General features: G+C 53.8%; 1 protein-coding gene across 3 annotated transcripts; it reads left to right on the top strand.

Annotated features, from left to right (window-relative positions):
• Positions 1 to 279: 279 nt before the first annotated feature.
• Positions 280 to 20,376, top strand: ABCB9 (ATP binding cassette subfamily B member 9; the record flags this gene model as incomplete). 3 transcript variants are annotated; one of them, XM_082853467.1, is made up of 11 exons in its annotated part: positions 280 to 880; positions 5,021 to 5,135; positions 5,713 to 5,843; positions 6,785 to 6,990; positions 9,172 to 9,369; positions 10,669 to 10,797; positions 12,727 to 12,915; positions 13,387 to 13,560; positions 15,689 to 15,848; positions 17,439 to 17,575; positions 20,016 to 20,376. In XM_082853467.1, the coding sequence occupies 11 exons, from the start codon at positions 280 to 282 to the stop codon at positions 20,274 to 20,276; spliced, it is 2,301 nt and encodes a 766-aa protein (XP_082709593.1). In that variant the 3' UTR covers positions 20,277 to 20,376. The 3 variants fall into 3 exon arrangements, with proteins under 3 accessions (XP_082709593.1, XP_082709594.1, XP_082709595.1); XM_082853468.1 differs by lacking the exon at positions 10,669 to 10,797; XM_082853469.1 differs by lacking the exon at positions 12,727 to 12,915.
• Between the last annotated feature and the right edge of the window lie 1,781 nt (positions 20,377 to 22,157).

Raw genomic sequence — 22,157 nt, 5'->3', positions numbered from 1 at the left:
TCTGGCCCACAGAGGGTGCTCAATACATATTCCTTGAATGAGTGGAGCCGTCACAATACCTCTGTGAAATCAGTATTCTTGTCACTGCCATTTTACAGATGAGGAATCTGAGGCTCAGAGACGTCAGGTGACTTGCCCAAGGTCACACAGCCAGCAAGTAGCACACCTGAACCCCTTGCCCTGTTGCCCCTACAGGTCTGGCCTCGCCCCACAGACAATGGCCTTGCCCCCATGAGCTAGAGCCTGCCCCTCGGTGCCTGCCCACCACCCGCCAGCAGGATGCAGCTGTGGAAGGCAGTGGTAGTGACCCTGGCCTTCATGAGCTTGGACGTCGGCATGACCACGGCCATCTACGTCCTCAGCCACCTGGACCGCAGCCTCCTGGAGGACATCCGGCACTTCAACATCTTTGACTCGGTGCTGGACCTCTGGGCGGCCTGCCTGTACCGCAGCTGCCTGCTGCTGGGGGCCACCATTGGCGTGGCCAAGAACAGCGCCCTGGGGCCCCGGCGGCTGCGGGCCTCCTGGACGGTCATCGCCCTTGTGTGCCTCTTCGCGGGCATCTACACCATGGTGAAGCTGCTGCTCTTCTCCGAGGTACGCAAGCCGGTCCGGGACCCGTGGTTCTGGGCCCTCTTTGTGTGGACCTACGTCTCACTTGCTGCGTCCTTCCTGCTCTGGTGGCTGCTGTCCACGGTGCAGCCGGATGCCAAGGCCCTCGAGCGGGGGGCAGGGGCCGAGGCCGAGGGCCCCCCTGGGGAGGACCGGCCCGCGCCCGAGCAGGCCTCCGGGGCCACGCTGCAGAAGCTGCTGTCCTACACCAAGCCCGACATTGCCTTCCTCGTGGCCGCCTCCTTCTTCCTCATCATGGCAGCACTGGGTAAGTGAGGGCTCTCTTCTTTCCTCTCACATTTTAACATCTTACTTACGTGGTTCAGATATCAAATTGATATGCAAAGGTAAACACTGAGAGTTTCACTCCTAATTCTACTCCTGACTACCCTGATCCCGGTGCCCAGGGCTAACTCCAGAAGAAGGTTCCGGAAGCTTCCAAGTGGGCAGGAAACCACTTTTATTCCTTTCTTGTATATGCTTCCAGCGTTTCCTTATGCGGCTACAAGCAAATAAGTACATGTCACTCTCCCCACCTCTTACGCTCCATTCTGTGTCTTGCTTTTCTCACTTAACAATATATCCCGGAATTTTTCCAATCAGTATCTCATTCTTTTATTTGGCTGTGTAATACTGCACTGTGTGGCTGTACCATAGATTATTTAGTCGGTCTCCCGTTGTTGGACTCTTGGGTTGTTTTGAGTCTTTTTCTCTTGTTCATACATGTTTCATATAAATGTGCATATATCTGTAGGATAAGTTCCTAGAAATGGCATTTATAGGTTCAAAGCATTTTTTGTAATGAAGCAGAATAGAATAGAGCCATCAGGGTATGTAGTCTGTGGTAAGATTAAGTATTGTTTTGTGAAACTTTTATTTTAGCTGTGTGCGCCTATGTGTGTGTCCTGGTTGGTGATGTAAATTGTATCTGTTACTGTGGATCTGGTCCAAACAGTTTTAAAGCAACACTCCAGCAACGTGGGTGGGAAGGGACATCACGGGGTGGAAACTCCACGGGTTCTGGAGGTTCGTGGGCAAGTGCTGAAACCTTTCAGAGACTCATTTCCTCCTTCTGTGAAATGGGGATTGGGAGCATCCTTATCCCAAGGTGCTGTAAAGTTTGAATAAAAAGACAGAGAGGAGGAGCTTCCCTGGTGGCGCAGTGGTTGAGAGTCTGCCTGCCGATGCAGGGGACAAGGGTTCGTGCCCCGGTCTAGGAAGATCCCACATGCCACGGAGCGGCTGGGCCCGTGAGCCATGGCCGCTGAGCCTGCACGTCCGGAGCCTGTGCTCCGCAACGGGAGAGGCCACAGCAGTAAGAGGCCCGCGTACCGCAAAAAAAAAAAAAAAAAAAAAAAAAAGTCAGAGAGGAGGAGGACAGGTGCAGAGCTTGGTACGGCATGATGAGTACAGGAATGTTAGCTGCTATGAGTCGTTACATGTTTAACTCCCAGGGACAGAGTCTGGGAGTAGCCACAAATCCAGAGTGATCTCAAAGAGGACAGGCGAACCCCAGAGCCCATTTCCTTGTACCATCCGTCCTCCATCCTCTCAGTCCCGGCCCCTTAACCGCTGTGTGATTTTAGGCAAGTTACTTAACCTCTCTAAGTCTCATCTCCTCATCTGTAAAATGGGCGTCAGCAGTTGCGGGGTTGTGAGGTTCAGTGAGTTAATCCGAGCAAGACGCCTCGGACAGCTCATGGCACATAGAAAGCTCCCCGTAAACTTTAGTGGCCGTGAGTGTTGGGATGACCCCTTTTCATTTAACCAGATAGTTTCTCCTACTCATGCTTCAAGGCCCAAATGTCTGCTCCTGAGACGCCTACTCAGATTCTGCCGACCGTGGCCCTTAATTACAGCATCGGTGACGTGAAAATCACATGTCCACTCTCCTTTCTCCCCTTCCAGGCTTTGAGCCCCTCGCGGACAGGGGCCAGGTCTGACTCATCCAAGGCCCCTGATACCTGGCACAGAATCAGACTTACTGAGTGAATGAATGAATGAATGAATGACCATCCTGCCTATGTGGGCAGATGTTGCCCCCACGGCCTCGTTTCCCCTGCCTCCCAGGGTGCTGTTGTCAGCTGGTGTGCGCTTAGGGAATACAGATGTCCTAAAATACAGCCGGGCAGATTGCACCAGCCTGCAGGATTATGTCAAGGTTATGGGCTTCAACTTGAAATCAGGCCCCCCGACTTCATCAGTAATTTTAATCAAGTTTACTTAATGTGGCCAAGCTTCAGCTTCTCATACTGCAATGAGGGCTTCTTCAGGTTATTGTGAAAATTAAATGAGGTGAAGCACGGTGCCTGGCAAAACTAGGTACTTCTTCATAAAAGTTAGGTACTGTGATTATTAACAATTATTTTTCAATCAGCAAGCATCCGGTAGGGTTCAGCTTTTTCTGAAACCTTATAATCTAAAAGAAAAACCACCCATTGTGAAAAAAAAATTGTTAGTTTTGTGCTGAGTATCTCCCGTTGAGATATGGATTTCCTGGCAACCTAATTACAATAACCTTGGGCAAATGACTGAGCCTCAGTTTCCTCATCTGTAAAATGGGAAGAATGATAATAGACCACCTATGGGGTTATTGGGAAGCATTTGAGACTTGAAAGAGATGAGGGAGCAGCTATCTGGGGTAACAGTGCTCCAGGCAAAGGGAACAGCCCGTGCAAAGGTCCTGAGGCAGGAAGGTGCCTGATTGTTAAAGGAAAAGCAGAGAGGCCAGCGCAGCTGGAGCAGAGGGAGTGGGGGGAGAGAAGAAGGTGAGGCAGCTCAGTAGCAGGGCCCAGTCGTGCAGGGTGCCGTCAGCCACTGTAAGGCCTTTGACTTTGATGCTGGATGAGATGATCTGCCTTGGGTTTCACAGGCTCCTGCTGCCGGTTGAGTGGAGAACAGGCTGATGGGGATAAAGGTGGCAGCAGGGGGAGCCAGGGGTTTGCTGAGATAGTCCAAAGGAGGTTGACAAACCTGGGTGGGGCAGTAGAGGCAGAAAATTCTGGAAATATTTTGAAGGTGGAGCCACAGGATTTGTTGATGGACTAGAGAGTTTCACCTGGTTCTTGGGCAGATTGGACAAAAGAGTTTGCATACCTGCTTAGCACAGCACCTACCCAGCAAGGGCTCCATAAACGTCCATGGTGGTTAATATCATCACTGGTGCTTGCTGGAATCATAATGCTGCTAGAGCTCGCTGATGCCCTTTACTTCCCTGTAGGTAAACTGAGGCAGAGATTCAGCTGAGGTAGAACTTCACAGGGGTGCCTGGAGACCCCATCTGGCCAAGGACACAGGGGAGACAGAGGCCCTCTCGGCTGCCGCCCTGTGGTCCCTGTGCTGAGACCAGCAGAGGGCGCCAGAGCGCTATAGAAGGTCTCACTGTCCTGGTTGAGCCAGTCCTGCAGAGCTGACCAGGGAAGGGCCTGCCCCACCTGCCCAGGGTTCATTCATTGACCTTTATTGAGTGACTCCTGTGTGCCCAGCCCTGAGCCAGGCTATGGCTGCTGAAAGAGCTGCAGTGAAAACGGGACACAGCCTGGTCTGACCACCTTCTTTTCCATGTCCATCATTTCCATAAGATGGGAGCGGGAACTTACTCTGGGTTATTGGGAGGGAAGGCACAAGGAACGAGCCCCCAGATAGGAAACTCATTTGGGTTTGAGTCCTGGCCCTTCCTCTTAATTGCTGTGGGACCTTGGGCGAATTACTCCGCCTCTCTGAGTCTCCCACTCCCATGTGAAATGGGGTGACATCCCTGCCCAATGCCCCCCTCCCCACGTCCACCCAGGATTGTTGTGAAGATATAGCAGGACATATGGGTAAGAAATTATCTGACAAACTGTAAAGTGCCCCCTCAAGAGGGGCGGGGTGGCAATTTAAAGCATTGCTCAGAACCAGAATACCAACATACTCTGAGGGTCTAGAATTTGGACTCTGAACCCTTGGCCAAAGAGAAGACGTGAACTTTGGCGTCTGTCAGCCACCAGCTGTGTGGCAGAGCAATCGTCAGCTCATCTTTTCAGCTCCACTTTCCTCATCTGTAAAATGGGTGATAACAGAGCCGACTTCAGGGTCCACGTGCAGAGGGGGTGAACTGTCACACGGGAGCCCCTTGTCTCTGTGTGCTCGATGACTGGTCGCCATTATTCACGATAGCACGACCCAGTCTGTATAGATTAAGTAACTCACATTTCCCGTGTTCCTGTTCTCTGAAAAGAGAGGGCATTAAGCAGTGTGGGACCCCTTCCCTGCCCCCTGCCCCGTTGAGAAGCAGGAGTTTGCCGAGAGAGAAAACCCCACGGTGGAGTCAGCACTGTGGGTGGTATGGGGGCTTCCAGAGGCTCAGGAGGAAGGACAGAGGCTCCCCTGGGTGCCGATGCCCCCTGAGCCCGCCCTGTCTCCGCAGGAGAGACCTTCCTCCCTTACTACACGGGCCGGGCCATTGATGGCATCGTCATTCAGAAGAGCATGGAGCAGTTCAGCACGGCCGTCACCGTCATGTGTGCGCTGGCCATCGGCAGGTAGCGGCCCCTGCCCTCCCCCACCCGCCCAGGCCTGCCGCGGGGAAGGAGGGCAGGGCCAGCTCCCCAGAGGAAAAGGGGCCAGGGAGGCCCAGGAAATGCCCCCGGGGAGCCTGTGCCTCGGCTGGTCCCCGTGGTCACTAACAACCCAACTGGCTTAGTTCTGTCCCTTTGGTTGAGCTACACCCTAGAGCAGCGCCCTTTTGTCCCTACAGATGGCTTCAGTCCTCGGGGTTCCCCTTTCACCGGCACCCTCCCACCCCCCGTGGTTTTCCAAATGGGAAACAAGGACCAGCCTTGTCTGTGCTCCTCTGGGAGGGAGAGGGGTCTGGCTGGCGGAGCTGGGCCCTTCACCCACAGTAAACGCAGTCCCCTCTGTACCCTCACCTTGGGAGCTCCTGTTGGGAACAGGGAAGCCCTGTGGAGGTGCCGGCTCCGGAGAGTGGGCTCGAGGTCGGGGTGCCGCCCGGTCTCTGCCCTGCGAGGGGCCCACGCCTGCCAGCGGGGGGTGGCGGGGGTGGCGGTTGGTTGTCGGAAGGACGTCGTGCTATATGTAACATCTCTTATCTGCAATTAGCTCATTTGCCGCAGGTGTTCGGGGCGGCATTTTTACCCTCATATTTGCCAGACTGAACATTCGCCTTCGGAACCGTCTCTTCCGCTCGCTGGTATCTCAGGAGACGAGCTTCTTTGACGAGAATCGCACAGGTTGGTCCTCCTGGGGCCTCGGGTGACCTGGGGCTGGGCCCGGCCAGGTGGGCTTGCCTTGCATTGAGGATTTAAGTGGGCACGTCCATGGTCTCAGTCCTGATGGCTTTTCCTGCCATCCAGTTCAGGATGGGGACACCCCGGGAGGCTGGCTTGGGCCTCCGGCCCTGCCTGAGCCCTGGGGAGCTGGCCTGCCGGCTGAGGTTTTGGTGTGAACTGCGGCCACTATAGGACCCTCGCTAGGCCACCCGCTGTCCCTGCAGCAACCAGGCCTCGCCTCCCACTGGCTTGTGGGAAGCACAAGGGCAGGGTCTACCCAGGCCTGTGGCCTGAGAGGCCCAGCTCCTATGGGAGTGAGCAGGGCGGACATGCAGGGCAGAGCAGGGAAGACATTACAGCATCCGGCCCAGATCCAGGCTCTGAGGCAGACCAGCCTGGGAGCAAACTCTGTCACTAACGTCACCTCTCTGAGCCTCTGTTTTCTCCTCTGTAAGATGGGGACAATAACGGTAGCTGCCCAGTGGGATTGCTGTGGAACTCTTAGCCCAGTATCCAGCAGTCAGTAAAGGGCTTTCTGTTCCTCTCTCCTCCACAGCCCAGACTGTTATTTCTGTGAGGGAAGAGGGGAGTGGCCCCTCTGCCAGTGACAGGGAGGAGACGTGGGCTCAGCTCTGGCTCAGTCACGGCCACGCTGTGTGGTGCTGAGCAAGCCTCTTCCCTTTCCCGAGCCTCAGCTGCCTCCTCTGTGCTCTGGGAGGTGTGACGCTGCAGCGAGATGCTGGTGACAAGGTCTGGGCTCAGAGCAGCCCTCAGGGGCATCCGCTCTCCTTCCCTCCCCACCCCGCCCAGAAGGTGGGGAAGGTCTGAGCTCCCCGAGGGTCCCCTGCCGCGCCCACAGTGACCCCATTGCCACAGCGGGAGCTGAGCTGCCTGTGTTCCAGGGGACCTCATCTCCCGCCTCACCTCGGACACCACCATGGTCAGCGACCTGGTCTCCCAGAATATCAACATCTTCCTGCGGAACACGGTCAAGGTCACGGGCGTGGTGGTCTTCATGTTCAGCCTCTCCTGGCAGCTCTCCTTGGTCACCTTCATGGGCTTCCCCATCATCATGATGGTGTCTGACATCTACGGCAAGTACTACAAGGTAGGCCCCGCCTGGTCCCTGCTGGGGTCTGAGCCCTGGCAGCTCCTGAGTGACCCCTTAGGCAGGTTCAGGGGGCCACCAGGGGCTAGTGAAGGACCCATCGTAAGGCTGCATTTGCGTTCATTCACTGGTTCATTTCACTCACTCAATAAATATTTATTGAGCACCTACCGTTTCCCAGGCACTGGTTTATATCAATGAAACAGACAGGGCCCCTGCCTTCAGGAGGCTTATATTCTAATAAGAGAAACAGACAATAAATAACAACGACGCTAATAATGAAAATATATAATACAATAAAAGATCATAACTGCTAAGGAGAAAAATGAAGAGAGAGATTGGGAGCATTGGGGCTGGTTGCCAGTTTTAAATAGATCTTTCTGAGAAGGTGGCATTTGAGTAAAGAGGTGGACAGCTCGGGGAAGCACATTCCAAGCAGAGGGCACAGCCAGTGCAAAGGCCCTGAGGTGGGAATGTGCCTGACATGTTTGTAGAGCCTCAGAGAGGCCGGTGAGGCCAGAGCCAGGAGTGAGGGGAGAGCAGGGAGGTGATGGGGGCCAGATGGTGTCGGCCTTTGCGGGAAGTTTGGTTTTCACTCTGAGTGCAAAGTTTGCTCTCTTTCTATACGTTTATGTCACGGGGGAGGGCTCAGGCCCCCGGGAGCAAGGCCCTCGCCCACGATGCAGTGATGGGCAGGCAGCAGTCCCCTCAGGCCGCCCCTTGGCACTGCCTCTGTCAGAAGGTCAGCCTGTAAGCTAGGCCCCTGCCTCACCTTCCTCCTGCTTCCTGCGATGGTGGGTGCCCCGAGCCCTAACGGAGCCAGGCTGGGTTCAGACAGTGTAGGCAGCCCCTCCTCAGTGCTCCAGGCCTGCGGGGGCAGGGACACTCCTGAGCAGGGGCTGGGACACGTGATCAGCTCAGGGTCCCCAGTTTGGTCGGAGCCCTTGGTGCCCATGACCTGAGGCCAGCCCCCAGATGGATCCATTCCCCACAATCCAATGTGTCACCTCCGGTAGAGCCCACCACCCAGGAGGGCCCTCTCCCCAGCAGTTCTGGGTCACCGGCCTCACTGTTTTCCTCCCTGAGTAGAAAAAGTAAATATATGAATTGGAGTTGGAGCTGTTTCCCTTCCACACCGCCCTTCCTGCCTTCCTGCCCGCCCCTGAGAGGGGGCAGGAAACCCTGGAGCTCCCTGCACCAGCCCCACCTCTGCACACACCTCAGGCCCCACCTTTAAGTTCAACCGGGCAGGTTCTCAAAGAAGCCCTGTTTAGGTCTCGTACCTGTACCCGAATGTGTAGGATACAGTCATCGCCACAAGCCACACACATCGCCCGCAGCCAGACATGACGCAAGGCACAGGCTGGCTTCTCCCAGGATGCCTGAGTGTACTGCATGCTTCCGATGGCCTGGGCATGACTCGCAGGTCATGGGACATGCCTATGGAGGAGGCTGTCTCAGCCTCCTGGGCAGCCTTCCTGGCTGGTGTGAAATTCTGAGTGTGGTTACTGAAAGCCTGAATAGCGTGGCCCAGGGCGCCTTCTGGAGCTCTGTGGACAGCAGCCTGGTGGTCACGTACTTGGAACCACTTCTCAGCCATCCGTCTCCAGTTATAAGCACACGATGAGGGCAGATTTCATAGCCCATGGCCTCCACCACCATCTAGAACTTGGCTAGGAGTTCTGGAATCTCTGTGCCAACCCTCAGGCTCTCACGTAATTTAATATATGTTGCTGGATGTAAATGGTGCCTCCTTAATAGTTAGTGTTTCTTGTGTAGTGTACAACCTGAACAACCATCCAGGGCATCCCTGCTCTTATGCCAGCACAGAATCAGGTATTGAGACTTCTTTTTCTCAGAGGATTACCCAAAACTGTATGGTCACGCATAACCTCCTCTGAATACTGGAGATGACTTCGTGATCAGCGCCCCCATGCCTCAGGAGCTAGAGCCTCAGGAGCTCACCCTAAGAGCCCAGCTGGAGTCTGAGTTCAGCAAATCAAGCTAGAAGGGAATGGGGGAGGAGGGGAGCTGGGTCTTATCCCCTTGTCCCTGGAACTCCCTGCACAGAGCTGGCACCAGCTAAAGATAGAAAACACCAGAGAGGCCTGGGGGCTCAGGCAGAGGGTGAGACTGTGTGTTTTGGGGTCTCTTCCTTCTTGTCGTGCCTCCCACCCATAGAGGCTCTCCAAAGAGGTCCAGAATGCCCTGGCCAGAGCCAGCAGCACGGCTGAGGAGACCATCAGCGCCATGAAGACAGTCCGGAGCTTTGCCAATGAGGAGGAAGAGGCGGAGGTGTACTCACGGAAGCTGCAGCAGGTCTACAAGCTGAACAGGAAGGAGGCTGCGGCCTACATGTACTACGTCTGGGGCAGCGGGGTACGTACCCTGGCCCGGGCAGGTCTCACACAAAGATGGGGGACCCCTAGATCAGGACATTAGCCCAGGTCCAGGCATGCTGATGTGACACTTGACTTTGTCCCAACTTTCTGCTTGTCCTCAGAGAATCTTTCTGGAAAGGAATTCAGCCTCTCGGTGCATGTCCTCAAGCAGGGCACCTCCTCTCTCCCTCTCACCTGGGCGTGGGGTGGCAGGGTAGGAGCTTTCTTTTCCCAGCTAGGGAAGCGTCCCTGCCAAGGTGGGGAGTCACCCCAAGGCCAGCTGGGACCCATCCTCAGCCGGCTTCCCTAAAGGTCCTTTGTCACAACCACACACATGCCCCCATTAGAGTGTCCAGCTCACTCCCTGGGGGTGAGTTATAGCCCCTCCTGGAGAAGAAGCACTTGGGTCCTGTCACTGTGTGCTGGCCACAGCTGGGGGTGGGCTGTTGGGGAACAGCTGGGGTAGGAATGAGGAGGGTTTGGAATTTAGGGGGAGGAAAGAGAGGGTGGTCTACAGGGAAAGCAGGGAATAAGGACCTTCTGGGTCCCCCCAGGGTGGGCCACCCCTCAAAAGTGCCCAGCCAGGGAGAAGAAGGGCCTGAAATCCAGCTCACCTAGCCAAGCCTCTTGGCAGTCTGCCCACCAGCAGGGGCGCCTCTTGCCGATTGTGCAAAGGCACTGTGGCCCAGCCATTGATCTAGTTCTGACCCAGCATCGCTGGCTTGGGATGGGGAGGGGCAAATAGGGACCCAGTGGGTTGTCATGGGTACGCAGGTCCCACTCCTCTCACAGACCACTCCCCCAGACACCAGAGGGGGCTGGAGGCAAGCACACCCTGGACACAGCCCCTCCTTCATGGAAACACAGACCTCGTCTGCTTTGCCTGGCTTGCTGTGTGACCTTAGCCAGTGGACTCAGCCTCTCTGAACCATGCTCTTCCCAATAAGGAGAAGACTAATAGCTCCAGTTTGGCCTCACTGAGGCGCTTGGGTGCTGTGTATGTGTGCCAGGGCCTTACAAAGAAAGCCTTGTTCCCAGCCAGGCTCATGGCCTGTTCCAGCTGGGGGCCTTTGCAGGGAAAAACTCCATGGCGAGGGCGGGGAGGGCATGAGTGACAGAAGGGCCCCAGCTTGTGGGAGGCCATCCCTGCTGCAGGCTGGAGTTTCAGTCTGTGGCTGTGAATGAGGCGCCCACAGCTGCTCTCACCTCCCCTGCAGGGCAGGGGACAGAGAGGCTGTGGGGAAGGTCTGAGCCAAGGCCCCCATGACTCAGATCCCCCTTTCCCTCTTCCCTCCAGCTCACTCTGCTGGTGGTCCAGGTCAGTATCCTCTACTACGGGGGCCACCTCGTTATCTCAGGGCAGATGACCAGCGGCAATCTCATCTCCTTCATTATCTACGAGTTTGTCCTGGGAGATTGTATGGAGGTGAGGGGCCGGCGGGGGGAGGAGGGCCCTGGGGAGAAGGGAGAGGGAAGGGAGAGGGATCTAAATGGGGGTGCTCCAGGGTTCACAGGAGGTGGTATTTCTTTCTAAAGAATGTGACAATACCAATAATACTAATAAAGAGAGTAACACATACAAGTGACAGCAACTCCATTTATGGAGCAAAGTGGCAACGACAGCAATTATTTCAGAAGGTTCTCCTGAGCACACTGTGCACGGTCAGTGCTACTCCAGTCCCCATTTCCCAGAAAAAGAAGCTGAGGCTCAGAGTGCCCACCACGTTTGTAAGGGAACCGAGTTCAGAGGCAGATGGTCTGACTTTATTTTAACCCACTTTGAACAGTAGCTCCATGGAAAAAGAACAGAGTGGGTTTTTTTTTTTTTTAAATAGACTATGTCTTAATTTGGCTGCCCCCGCCAGCAGGTCCCGAGACTAGGGAGCTGGCGTGCTTGTGCCGAAGCTGCCATCGGTCACCGCTGGAGGATGCCCGGAGTGCTCCTCTGGTCTGCCTCCCTCCCCCCATAAAGCCCTCCGGCATTAAGATTGAGCCTCTGTGTCCTGCAACGATAAAGCTCAAAGATGCGGCAGGGGAGGGGTGGGTTAGCATCTGCCGCAGACGGTACTTTGCGTTAGCTACAGTCATCCATGCAGTGTCATTTGAATCAGCGTCTCGGAATCCGTGCTTCAGAAACATCCACACTAGCGGGCAAAGACATGTGTCCCAGGATGTTCGGTGCGGCACTGTTTATAATGGTGAAAAGTTAGATGCCTGTCAACCAGCGACTGGGTGAATACAGTACATCTGTATTCTAGAAACAGTCCATCTGTGCTATGAAGACTAGGCAGCAGCCGCAAAAATGAGGTAGAGCTGTGTGCACTGGCATGGAAAGAACCCTAAGACATGCTCTTAGTGAAAAAGCTAATCCCCGAGTCATAAGGATGGTCTGATCCCATTTGTGGTTTTTTTTTTCATCTCAAAATGATTTAATTACATATGTGCATGTGTTTGTAAAAGCCCAGAGAAAGGACTCGCAAGACACAGTACTCGGATCACCGGGGCCGCCTCTGGGATGAAGCAAGAAGGACAACTTATGCACTTGTATAAGCACTTGTATCTCAGTAGGGATAATTATATCCAGATATTATGATAATAGCCATAGCTGTGGTGTGTTGGGGGTTTACTACGTGCTAAGCACTGTCTTCGCGGAACCATGACAATGGTACTAATATCACCCCTATTTCATCAACCAGGACCCGCAGTCACAGCTCATAAGGGCCTGAACTTGGGAGCCAGATGTGCCTGGGTTCGAATCCTGGCTCTGCCACTTCCTGGCTGTGTGACCTGGGGGAACTTGAGCTCTCTGTGCCTCAGTTTCCGGATCACCAGGAAGGAGATAATGATAGAACCTACCTCATAACATATATAAGTACTCAGTAAAATGAGTCATTATTCACACTTACACGTGTGTATATTTTTACCCAAGGAGATGTATAGTATAAATTAAGGGCCATTTTTAAAATTGAAATTTAAAAATTCTGTGACAGCTGAAAGAGGAAGGTCTGATTCCTGTTCTGCCACATTCTGCCTAGTTCATTTAACTTCTCTGTGCTTCCATTTCCTCCTCTGGAGGGTGATAGCACCTACTCTGCTGGACGGTGGTGAGGTTTAGCTGTAACACACAAGGCACCAGTACTTTTTACTGCTGTCCTCATTTGTCCGTCGTCGTCATGACCGGCTGTACTAGCAGGCGGGGCTCCAGCGGCCCCCCGTGGGCACCGCGCCCCCAGAACTGCTGCTGTGTGCTTGCTCTCTCCTCACTCCCTCAGCTCTCTGGCGCCGTGGCGGGGGCGGGGGTGTCCCAGGACCGGGGCGTCGATGGGTCAGGAACGTGTGTCTGCTCCCCCCGCAGTCCGTGGGCTCCGTCTACAGCGGCCTGATGCAAGGAGTGGGCGCCGCGGAGAAGGTGTTCGAGTTCATTGACCGGCAGCCAGCCATGGTGCATGATGGGAACTTGGCCCCTGACCACCTGGAGGGCCGGGTGGACTTCGAGAACGTGACCTTCACCTACCGCACTCGGCCCCACACCCAAGTCTTGCAGGTGAGAGAAGACCCAAGCCCCCCCCCCCCCCCCCCGCCGCCGGAAGTCATCCTTTCCCTCATCCCATCTCTCACGCACCTCCTACAGGCCAGGCCATGGCAGTGCAGCCAGGAACCTGAAAGGCCAGGAGCACTGAAGACAGATCATATTAACAAAAGGATTCCTGGAGAAGTGCTAGGAAGGCAATAAGTCAGGGGTAGTCTGCAGAGATGGTATTAGCAGTCAAGGAGGGCTTCTCGGAGGAGGTGACATTTGCTATGAGACCTAAACAAGGAGCAGGAGCCAGCCGATGGCTCTCTGCAGAAAGAACATTCCAGGCAAAGGAGACAAGTATAAAAGTGCTGCCCAATCCTAGAAAGGAGAGCATTCTGGGGGCCGGTGGTGGGGCAGGCTGGGAAGGGTGCCCACCTGCGTCTGAGGCCAGAGCATATAAGCCAGGGGCCCCAAACCGTGTCTGCGTGTTCCTTGCAGAATGTCTCCTTCAGCCTGTCCCCAGGAAAGGTGACAGCGCTCGTGGGGCCGTCGGGCAGTGGCAAGAGCTCCTGCGTCAACATCCTGGAGAACTTCTACCCCCTGGAAGGGGGTCGCGTGCTGCTGGATGGGAAGCCCATCAGCGCCTATGACCACAAGTACTTGCACCGAGTGGTACGTGCATGGGCCTTTGCTGCCCTCCTCCGCCCTTTCCTTGTCTGACCTTCTCTCCCGCGGGCACGCACACAGGTGCAGGGAAGAGGGCTCAAGACACACGTACATTTCAAAGAATTATCACCATTTCAAGAATTGGAACATTCCAGCACTCTCCCCACAAGAAGCAATGTCTTGCCTGACGCTCACGATCGTCATTTCCGTGCTTTTCTTTTGTTCCCATCTCTAGGCCTCCCCGAACAGCACAGCTGTGTTTTGCTAGTTTTAAACTCCATCTGGCTGGAACCGTAACGTGTGTATTCTTTGTGTCTTGTTCCTTCCAGTCAGTGTTATTTGTGAGGTTTCCAGGTTGAGGCTGTGTTTGTAGTTCACTCATTTTCATTTCTGCAAGATAATCCACTGTGTAAACATGGCACAGTCCGTTTATACATTCTGTTCTTGATGGATATTCCGGTTGTTTCCTGTTTTTTTACTATTACCAGCAATACCGATATGGACAGTTTAGTCCATATCACGGTGCCCATGGGTGGGTAGGTTCTCCCAGAGCCTCACCTTTAGTAGTTACTGCCATTAAGGTGGTTTACTTTTTTTATTATTATTATTTTTTTACACATTACATTCCCACTAGCAGTGGATGAGAGTTCAGGTTGTTCCGCATTTAAGTTATCTCCAGTATTTAAAGGAGGCTATTCATGACCTTACAGTTTTGAGTAATACTCTCAGAAAAGTAGACTCGACATCTGATCCTCTGCTGGTATAAGAGCAGGGATGCCCTGGACGGTTGTTCAGGCTGCACACTATACAAGAAACACCGACTATTAAGCAGACACTATTTACGTTGTCTACATACATTAAGATATATGAGAGCCTGAGAGTTGGCACAGAGATTCCAGAACTTCTGGCCAGTTGTAGATGCTGGTGGAGGCCACAGATTGTGAAATCTTCCCACCTATGTGTATATAACCAGGGACAGATGGTGGAGAAGTGGTCCCAGGTTTGCCCCCACCAGGCTGCTGCCCACCAGAGTTCTGGAAGTGGCTCCTAGAAAGAGCTGTTCAGGCTTTGCAATAGTTAACATACTCAGACACTTAATCTTCTCAGACTGTTAATATTGCCAGTCCTGAATCTGTACCAGTTGGTATTTAGAGGTAGCTCAGTGTAGAGGTCTTTTGCATTTTCCTGGTGACTAAAGATATTAAGTCCCTTTTCATATGTTTATTGGTTATTTGGATTTCCTCTTTTGTGAATACCTTCTCTATAAATTTAAATTTTTAATTTTCATAAACCCAGAGCAGTAAAACTCAACAACCTAACCATATTCCCATATATTCAGAGAATTTCATAACAAAGACCTGAGGTGACTCCACCTCACCTTTTGAACTCCACTCCGTGTCGGGAACCGGCATTGGCAGTTTAGTCAATATCCTTTCCAACATGTTTCCTACCTTTATATACACATACCTATATATAAAGGCACATATGCTTTTTTTAAAGAAAAATAGAAATATGATATATATGTTACAGTTTGATTCTATGGGTGCACTGTAATCATTTAACCAATCCTCTGTTTATGGAGAACTAGATTGTTTTGTTTTGTTTTTCTTTTTCCTTTTTTGCTATTTACAGTGTTGCAATGATATCCTCCAACTACATACAAATTCCTAAAAGTGAGACCATGAGACAATAGCTCCTTTCAGTTGTTCTCTTACAGGGAGGGGGCACCATCCAGGGAGGTCCTTGTGGCCTGGGTCTGCTGTGCCCCCTTGCCTCCTGCCAGGGACAGGCTGACTCACAGAGTTACACTCCACGCTCTTTCTCTCTTTCTTTCCAGGTCAGGGGCAGCCAGTAAGCTCCGTCTTGGAGGTCAGGGAGCTTGACTGGGCCCAGAGCGGCAAGCTTAGCGGGGCCCCAGTTTGTTGGTCAGGGAGGCTGAGAGCTTGTGCAGAAAGTGGACTCTGCTGTTCGGAAAGAAGAGAGGCAGCTGAATGCAGCTGCTGGCCGCGGGCCCTGATCAGATTTCAGACCCAAGGCTCCCGGCGTCACACAGGCCCAGGGCTCGCGAGGCTCCTGGTGACAGCTGGATAGACGTGTTCCAGGCCTCTCACAGCCCATCCTTCCTCCTCCGCAGATCTCCCTGGTGAGCCAGGAGCCAGTGCTGTTCGCACGCTCCATCACAGACAACATCTCCTACGGCCTGCCTGCCGTGCCCTTCGAGGTGGTGGTGGAGGCCGCACAGAAGGCAAATGCCCATGGCTTCATCATGGAACTCCAGGATGGCTACAATACAGGTACAGAGCCCAGAGCATCACCTCCACCGTGCCTGGAGGTCCACCCTCAGGGATGCAACCCTGAGTTATGCACTGCCCTCTGCCAGCTGAAGCTCACATAACATAAACTTAACCACTGTATTTTAAGTGAACAATTCAGCAGCATTTAGTACATTCACAGTGCTTTACAACTACCACCTCTGTTTAGTCCCAAAACGTCATTTTTTTTAAAAAAGACACTTTTTTCTTTTTTTTTTTTAAATTAATTTATTTAATTTAAAATTTTTTGGCCACATTGGGTTTTCGTTGCTGCGCACAGGCTTTCTCTAGTGTGGCGAGCGGGGGCTTCTCATTGCAGTGGCTTCTCTTGTTGCAGAGCATGGGCTCTAGAGCGCAGGCTCAGTAGTTGTGGAACACGGGCTCAGTAGTTGTGGCGCACAGGCTTAGTTGCTCCGTGGCACGTGGCATCTTCCCAGACCAGGGCTCGAACCCATGTCCCCTGCATTGGCAGGTGGATTTTTAATCACTGCGCCACCAGGGAAGTCCCTGAAATATTATTATTTAAAAATAATATATGTATTATATTCATTAATTATAGTGACTTAATTTTATATTAGTAAATATTTTAATTTAATAAGTTGAACAATATATTACCTTATAGATTTTATTTAACATATTTAAAAATTTTAACTCTCGCAATGGGACTATTCATACAATTCAAAACTAAAAAAATAGACATAATGATATCCAATGCGAAGTTTTATTTCATCCTGGTCTTCACTGCCAGGGCCCCCCTGCCCCCACCCAAACATCTTTCGTTATTTTCTTACATGTCGTTTTGGAGTTTCTTTATGCAAGTATGAATATGTATTTTTATTCCCTCCCGCCCTTTTACAGAGAAAAACCCAACACATTCTATTCTGCCTCCCGGCTTTTTTAAGTGACCTGTCTGTATAGATACCTAGAAAGCTGCTCTTTTTTTAACTACTGCATAGTATTCTGTTGTGTGACTTTATAATAATTTACTCAAAAATAACTGATTTCCTGTTTCCTGTTGATGGACATTTGGTGGTTTGTTTCTTTGTTTTTGTTTTTGTTTTTTTTTGGCAATAACAGTGCCGTGAGTCACTGTGCATGAGAAGGTGAATCTGTAGGAAATATTCACAGAGATGGGTTTGCTGGTCCAAGGGTTGTGCCTCTGTAATTGTGCTCTGTAGACTTGTACAGCACAACCGGATAGACACAGCGGTGTGTGCATGGCAGCACAGGACCCGCACCAGCAGTACCTCAGGGAGAGGAGGGAGTGCCCTTTCCCCTCGGCCACACCAGCACAGTGTGCTATCAAATGTGTGGATTTTTGCCAGATTAATAGGTAAAAGTTGGTATCTTGGTACCAATTGCACATAGTTGTAACTTGCATGCCTCTTATGAACAGGGAGGAAGAGCATCCTTTCATGAGGTTTCCAGCCTGTGGCCCTTGTAGCCCCACCTTTTCCTGGGGAGCAGAGCTCCTGTGGCAGCAGGGAAAGGCGGAGGCGGGGGTTGCTCGCTGCTCCCCAGGGCCACCGGCCTCACCTCCCGCTCACTTGCCCCTGTGTCTCTGCCATGCAGAGACGGGGGAGAAGGGTGCCCAGCTGTCGGGCGGCCAGAAGCAGCGGGTGGCCATGGCACGGGCTCTGGTGCGGAACCCACCTGTGCTCATCCTGGACGAAGCCACCAGCGCCCTGGATGCAGAGAGCGAGTTCCTGGTGAGTCGCTGGGTAACGGGCGATGCTGGGGCAGTAGCAGCTCCAGGCGGCCAGAGCCCTCCCTCCCCCAGCAGACGGCTGCAGGGGCCCTCCCAGGCCAGCAGCTTCCTGGACTGGGCTGTCCCGGAGCTGAGGGCAGGGAGCGGGGGCAGAGGAGGCCCAGGGCCTGGCCACCCTGGCCCAGCCTCTGGCTCGAGACGTTGAAATTATATGGAATTAGGTTAGGGGTCAGGAGGTGTGGGACGTGGACAGGAGCTCCGCTCTGCAGCTCATGGCTTGCGCGTGTCTCTTACCCCCTGAGTCTCATTTCATTGGTAAAGAAAGAAGGGCCCCATAGTGTATTTGAAGAGGACCAGCTACCTCAGTCCCTCTATGGATCATTCACTACACAGGTATTTAATGTGCGCCTCCCGGGCACCAGGTGCTGTTCTAGGCACCAGGGGTTACATTGGCCCCTGCCCCCAAGGTGTTTCCAGTCCAGAGGGGGAGACAGATAACAAGGAGATAAGCATGAGTTCACCCTGGGGCCTGTGCTATGTAGAAAATGGAACAGTCATGTGGGGACTTCCCTGGCGGCCCAGCAGTTAAGACTCTGCGCTTCCAGGGCTGGGGACGCAGGTTCGATCCCTGGTTGGGGAACTAAGATCCCAGATGCCGCACAGTGCGGCCAAAAAAAAAAACGAAGAAGAAGAAACAGTCATGTGATAGAGAGATTGAGGGAAGGGTCACTACTGTCAAAGAGAAACACTGCTGGACATTAGTTAAAGCTGGGAAAACAGATTTTATTAGTAGCTACTGTCCGTAGGGAAAAGAACTGAGCCCCATTCCTGTGCAGGGGTGACAGTGGTGACGGAGCCTTTCACAGAGAGATTGAGGGTGTAGGGAGGGCGCAAGAGTGGGGGACCAGGAGAAACTCACAAAGGGCTGGGCAGTGCAAGTGTGATCTGTCCCCATGGCTGCTGGCCAGCAGTGGTTGTCCTCTACCAAGACTGGGAGACAGGGGCCCTTTCCTTCCCATGATTACAATGAGATGGCATTCAGGTCCCGGAGAAAAACATTCCTGAGTTTTAGGAGATCTGCATATATATCTCCAGGGGACAGGGGAAGGTTTTACAATTATAAGCCCTTTTTGGTAAATGCTCTAAGAAAGGGAGCTCTGGGGCCCACCATCAGGTGATGTCTAGAGGTCAATTCTCCTGGCAGCACTGGGCATTTAGGGGCTGGGGTCATCCTAGCAACAAGGCCTTGAGCTGCAGAAGCCCCCTGGAGTGTGGCCGTCTTAGTGCAGAGTTTGGATGGGGTCACACGTGCCAAGAATCCTGCAGTTCATGCCAACAGAACCAGGGTCATCAGGTCCCACTTGAGCTGAGACCAGAAAGGAAAGGAGACAGCCAGAGGGGGGCTGGGTAAGAGCGTCCCAGGGACAGGGGGCAGTGGGGGCAAAGTCCCAGAGCAGGTCCACAGCCAAGCCCCACGGTCAGCGTGGCTGGCGGTGGGGTGAGGCAAGGAGAGTCATAGGGGGACACAAGCTCCTCAGGCCCTGGAAAGGAGTTTGGATTGTTTTCCATTAATAGATTTTTATTTTATTTTTTTAGAGCAGGTTTAGGTTTAAAGAAAATTAAGCAGAAAGTACAGAGAGTTCCCGTATATCCCCCTCCCCGAACCACGAACAATGTCACCTGTTATTAACATCTTGCATTAGCGGTACCTTGGTTCCAGTTGACAAGCTGGCATTAATGCATTATTTCTAACTCAAGACCACAGTTCATATTAGGGGTCACTGTTTGTGTTGCGCATTCTACGGGTTTTGACAGATGCAGAATGTCATGTTATGCAGAATAGTTTCACGGCCCTAAAACTTCCCCAGGAGTTTGGATTTTATCCTAAATGGGACAAGAAGCTCTTGGAGGGCTTGGGGCATGAGTTCAACAGGAACTGATTAAAAATGTTAAATCCACGTGGGGAATGGATGGGAGCAGGGCAGGTCAGAAGGAATGGTGGCAGAGGTGGAAAGATGGCACAGAGACACACCGGGGAGGTGGAGCTGCAGGACCTGCTGACGGGTCAGATTCCGGTGATAAGGGAAGGATGAGGAACCAGGTGATGCCTGGTTTTGTCGGCGTGAGCTTCAGGGCTGACGGTGAGACCGTTAACCAAGGCCAAGGTTAGGGGAAGGAGCAGGAAGACGAGAAGACGACCATGCTCGGGGCCCCCCTGTCATCCGCCGGGCGCTGCCCTGTGTCAGGCTCTCAGCTCCGTCCCCCGTGGACAAAAGCCAGGAAGCAGGTCCTGTGCCAGCCCTTGCTTTACAAGTAAGGAAGCCTCAGAGAGGCTGAGCATCTACAGGACGCGGTGGATCTGGGATCCCAGCCGGGACCGGGCGGGGCAGTGGGTGGCGGCGGAGACGCCCGTGTAAGCCGGCGCCCTCCTGTTTCCACAGATCCAGCAGGCCATCCACGGCAACCTGCAGAAGCACACGGTGCTCATCATCGCACACCGGCTGAGCACGGTGGAGCGGGCGCACCTCATCGTGGTGCTGGACAAGGGCCGCGTGGTGCAGCAGGGCACACACCAGCAGCTGCTGGCCCAGGGCGGCCTCTACGCCAGGCTGGTGCAGCGGCAGATGCTGGGGCTCGAGCCCGCCTCGGACTGCACAGCCGTCCACAGGGAGCCGCCGGGCAACGGCGGTCACAAGGCCTGACGTGGGCCCTGCCTCTCCTGGTGGGGCAGAGGCTCCAGTGCCCACCTGGCAGATGTGCCCACGGGGGCCCCCCGGCCGCCCCCGCTGCCCTCCGAGCCCAGGTCCACGGCACTGGAGGGCCAGCTGCCCTGTCCCACGTGTCCCCGCTTCCTGCGTCTCGCCCCCAGTTCCCACCCCGTTCCCCGGGCCACCACCAGCCCCCTGCTGCCATGAACGACCCCCTCCAGTCTGGGCAGTGGAGACACCACTGGTCTCTCCAGCTGGTCTCCCAAGGTTTCTAAGTGAAGGTAGAGCTACCTTTTTAAACCAAGATCTTAACCAGGTTTTTTACTGCTTGGTTCTGATGGGCCCCAATCTCCTAGATTTCAAAAACATTTTTCTAATTGGGAGCAATGATGGGCAAGTTCTAGAGACTTCGGAGCCGGGAGTGAATGGCCCTTCCTAGGAGCCTGGGGGATGTCAGGGAGAACTAGGCCTCTACCCTCTGCCCCTGGAGAGAAGGGGCTTCCCTGTCCCGGGGCGCGGGGGAGGGAACACGGGGAGGGGACTTCCTGTCTCTCCCTCTTCCCAGCTCTGTGAGTCAGGCCAAGGGTGGGTGGGGAGTGGAGGGCACCTGCCTGCCCTCACCCCTTCCGCCCTCCCAAATCTAAGCCAGTCTCACTGTGAACCACTACGGACCTTAAGTGGGAGAGTGAGGGGCTGGCCAGGCCTGGTGGAGCCTCGGGGTGTCCCTGGCCCAGCGCCCAGCGCTAGCCCCTCCCCCTGCCCCTCCCATGGCTGGCGGCCCCTTCCCCATCCACCCTGCCGCTCTGCTCTTCTGAGGCCCTTTGGACGTTTGGGAGTCGCGTTCTCTTCCCTGTCCAGTGGACGGGACACTGGCAAAGCCCAGGTCTGGCTTTGTAGCGGGGTTGCAAGATGTTGGGAGAACCCGGTTAATAAAGTATACTACCTCTGACCCCTGACTTCTGACCTCTTCCTGGGCCGTCTGCCTCATCACCTGGTTAGGTTTCTCCATGCACTAACTCTCCCCCGGCCCTGCCTGGTGTAGTTGTGGGGAGACTTTGAGTGGTCTAGGGCCTCTGCCCAGTGTCCAGGAGCCCCTTCACGTCCCCAGGACCCCAGCGCAGACATCCATGTCTGTCTGTCTGCCTCCATGGGGCTTGTGCGGGATAACAGAGACCTGACTCCTCTCAATCCCTGGGGCTTCTGTACTTCCCGGGAAAGCCGAGACCCAGCAAACGCCACCTGTTTTTTTCCATCAGGGACAGGGCGCCCCACGCCCACCAGCCCATGGCGCCAAGAAATATTACGCAGCAGAACAGCTCAATCAGAAGAGAGGCTTAGGACGGGACACAGGAAGACCTCCTGGTGGTGCTTCTTACTTGCTGGATTGTGTGGGAGTCTGGGGTCCCGGGAGGGGGGCTGGGCAGTGGCTTTTACCAAGTGGTAGAGAAGTATTTCAATATTTTAACCACTGGTACAGTCACACTGCATATACCAGCTCCACGTCTGCCGTGTACCCGTTTTCCTGCCAGTTAAACCAAGGCCTGAGACCCAGACTGTTGCCAGCTGGGTCCCCTGCTTGCCCTCAGGGGCTTGGGCCTGCCTGGAGCATCTCATTTACCCAGGACCCTCTGGCTCCCCGCCTGAAGAAGCCATCATGAAACTGAGAACTGGGTCCCACAGCAAGAACCTGCTCGGGCCCAGGCTGGGGTTTCAGGTGGAATCGGAGAGACACCAGGTGCTTACCATCCATTCTCATTTAATCCTCACAACAACCAGTTCTCTCCCCCTTTGAAAATTTTTATTTATTTATTTATTTAGGCTGTGTCGTGTGGCATGCAGGACCTTTGTTCCCCGACCGGGCATCGAACCCGTACC

Source organism: Leucopleurus acutus (assembly GCF_964270905.1).
Source record: "Leucopleurus acutus genome assembly, chromosome: 13".
Taxonomy (NCBI): Eukaryota; Metazoa; Chordata; class Mammalia; order Artiodactyla; family Delphinidae; genus Leucopleurus; species Leucopleurus acutus.
The sequence above is the reverse complement of the archived record's forward strand: the minus strand, read 5'-3'. Positions and strand labels throughout refer to the sequence as shown.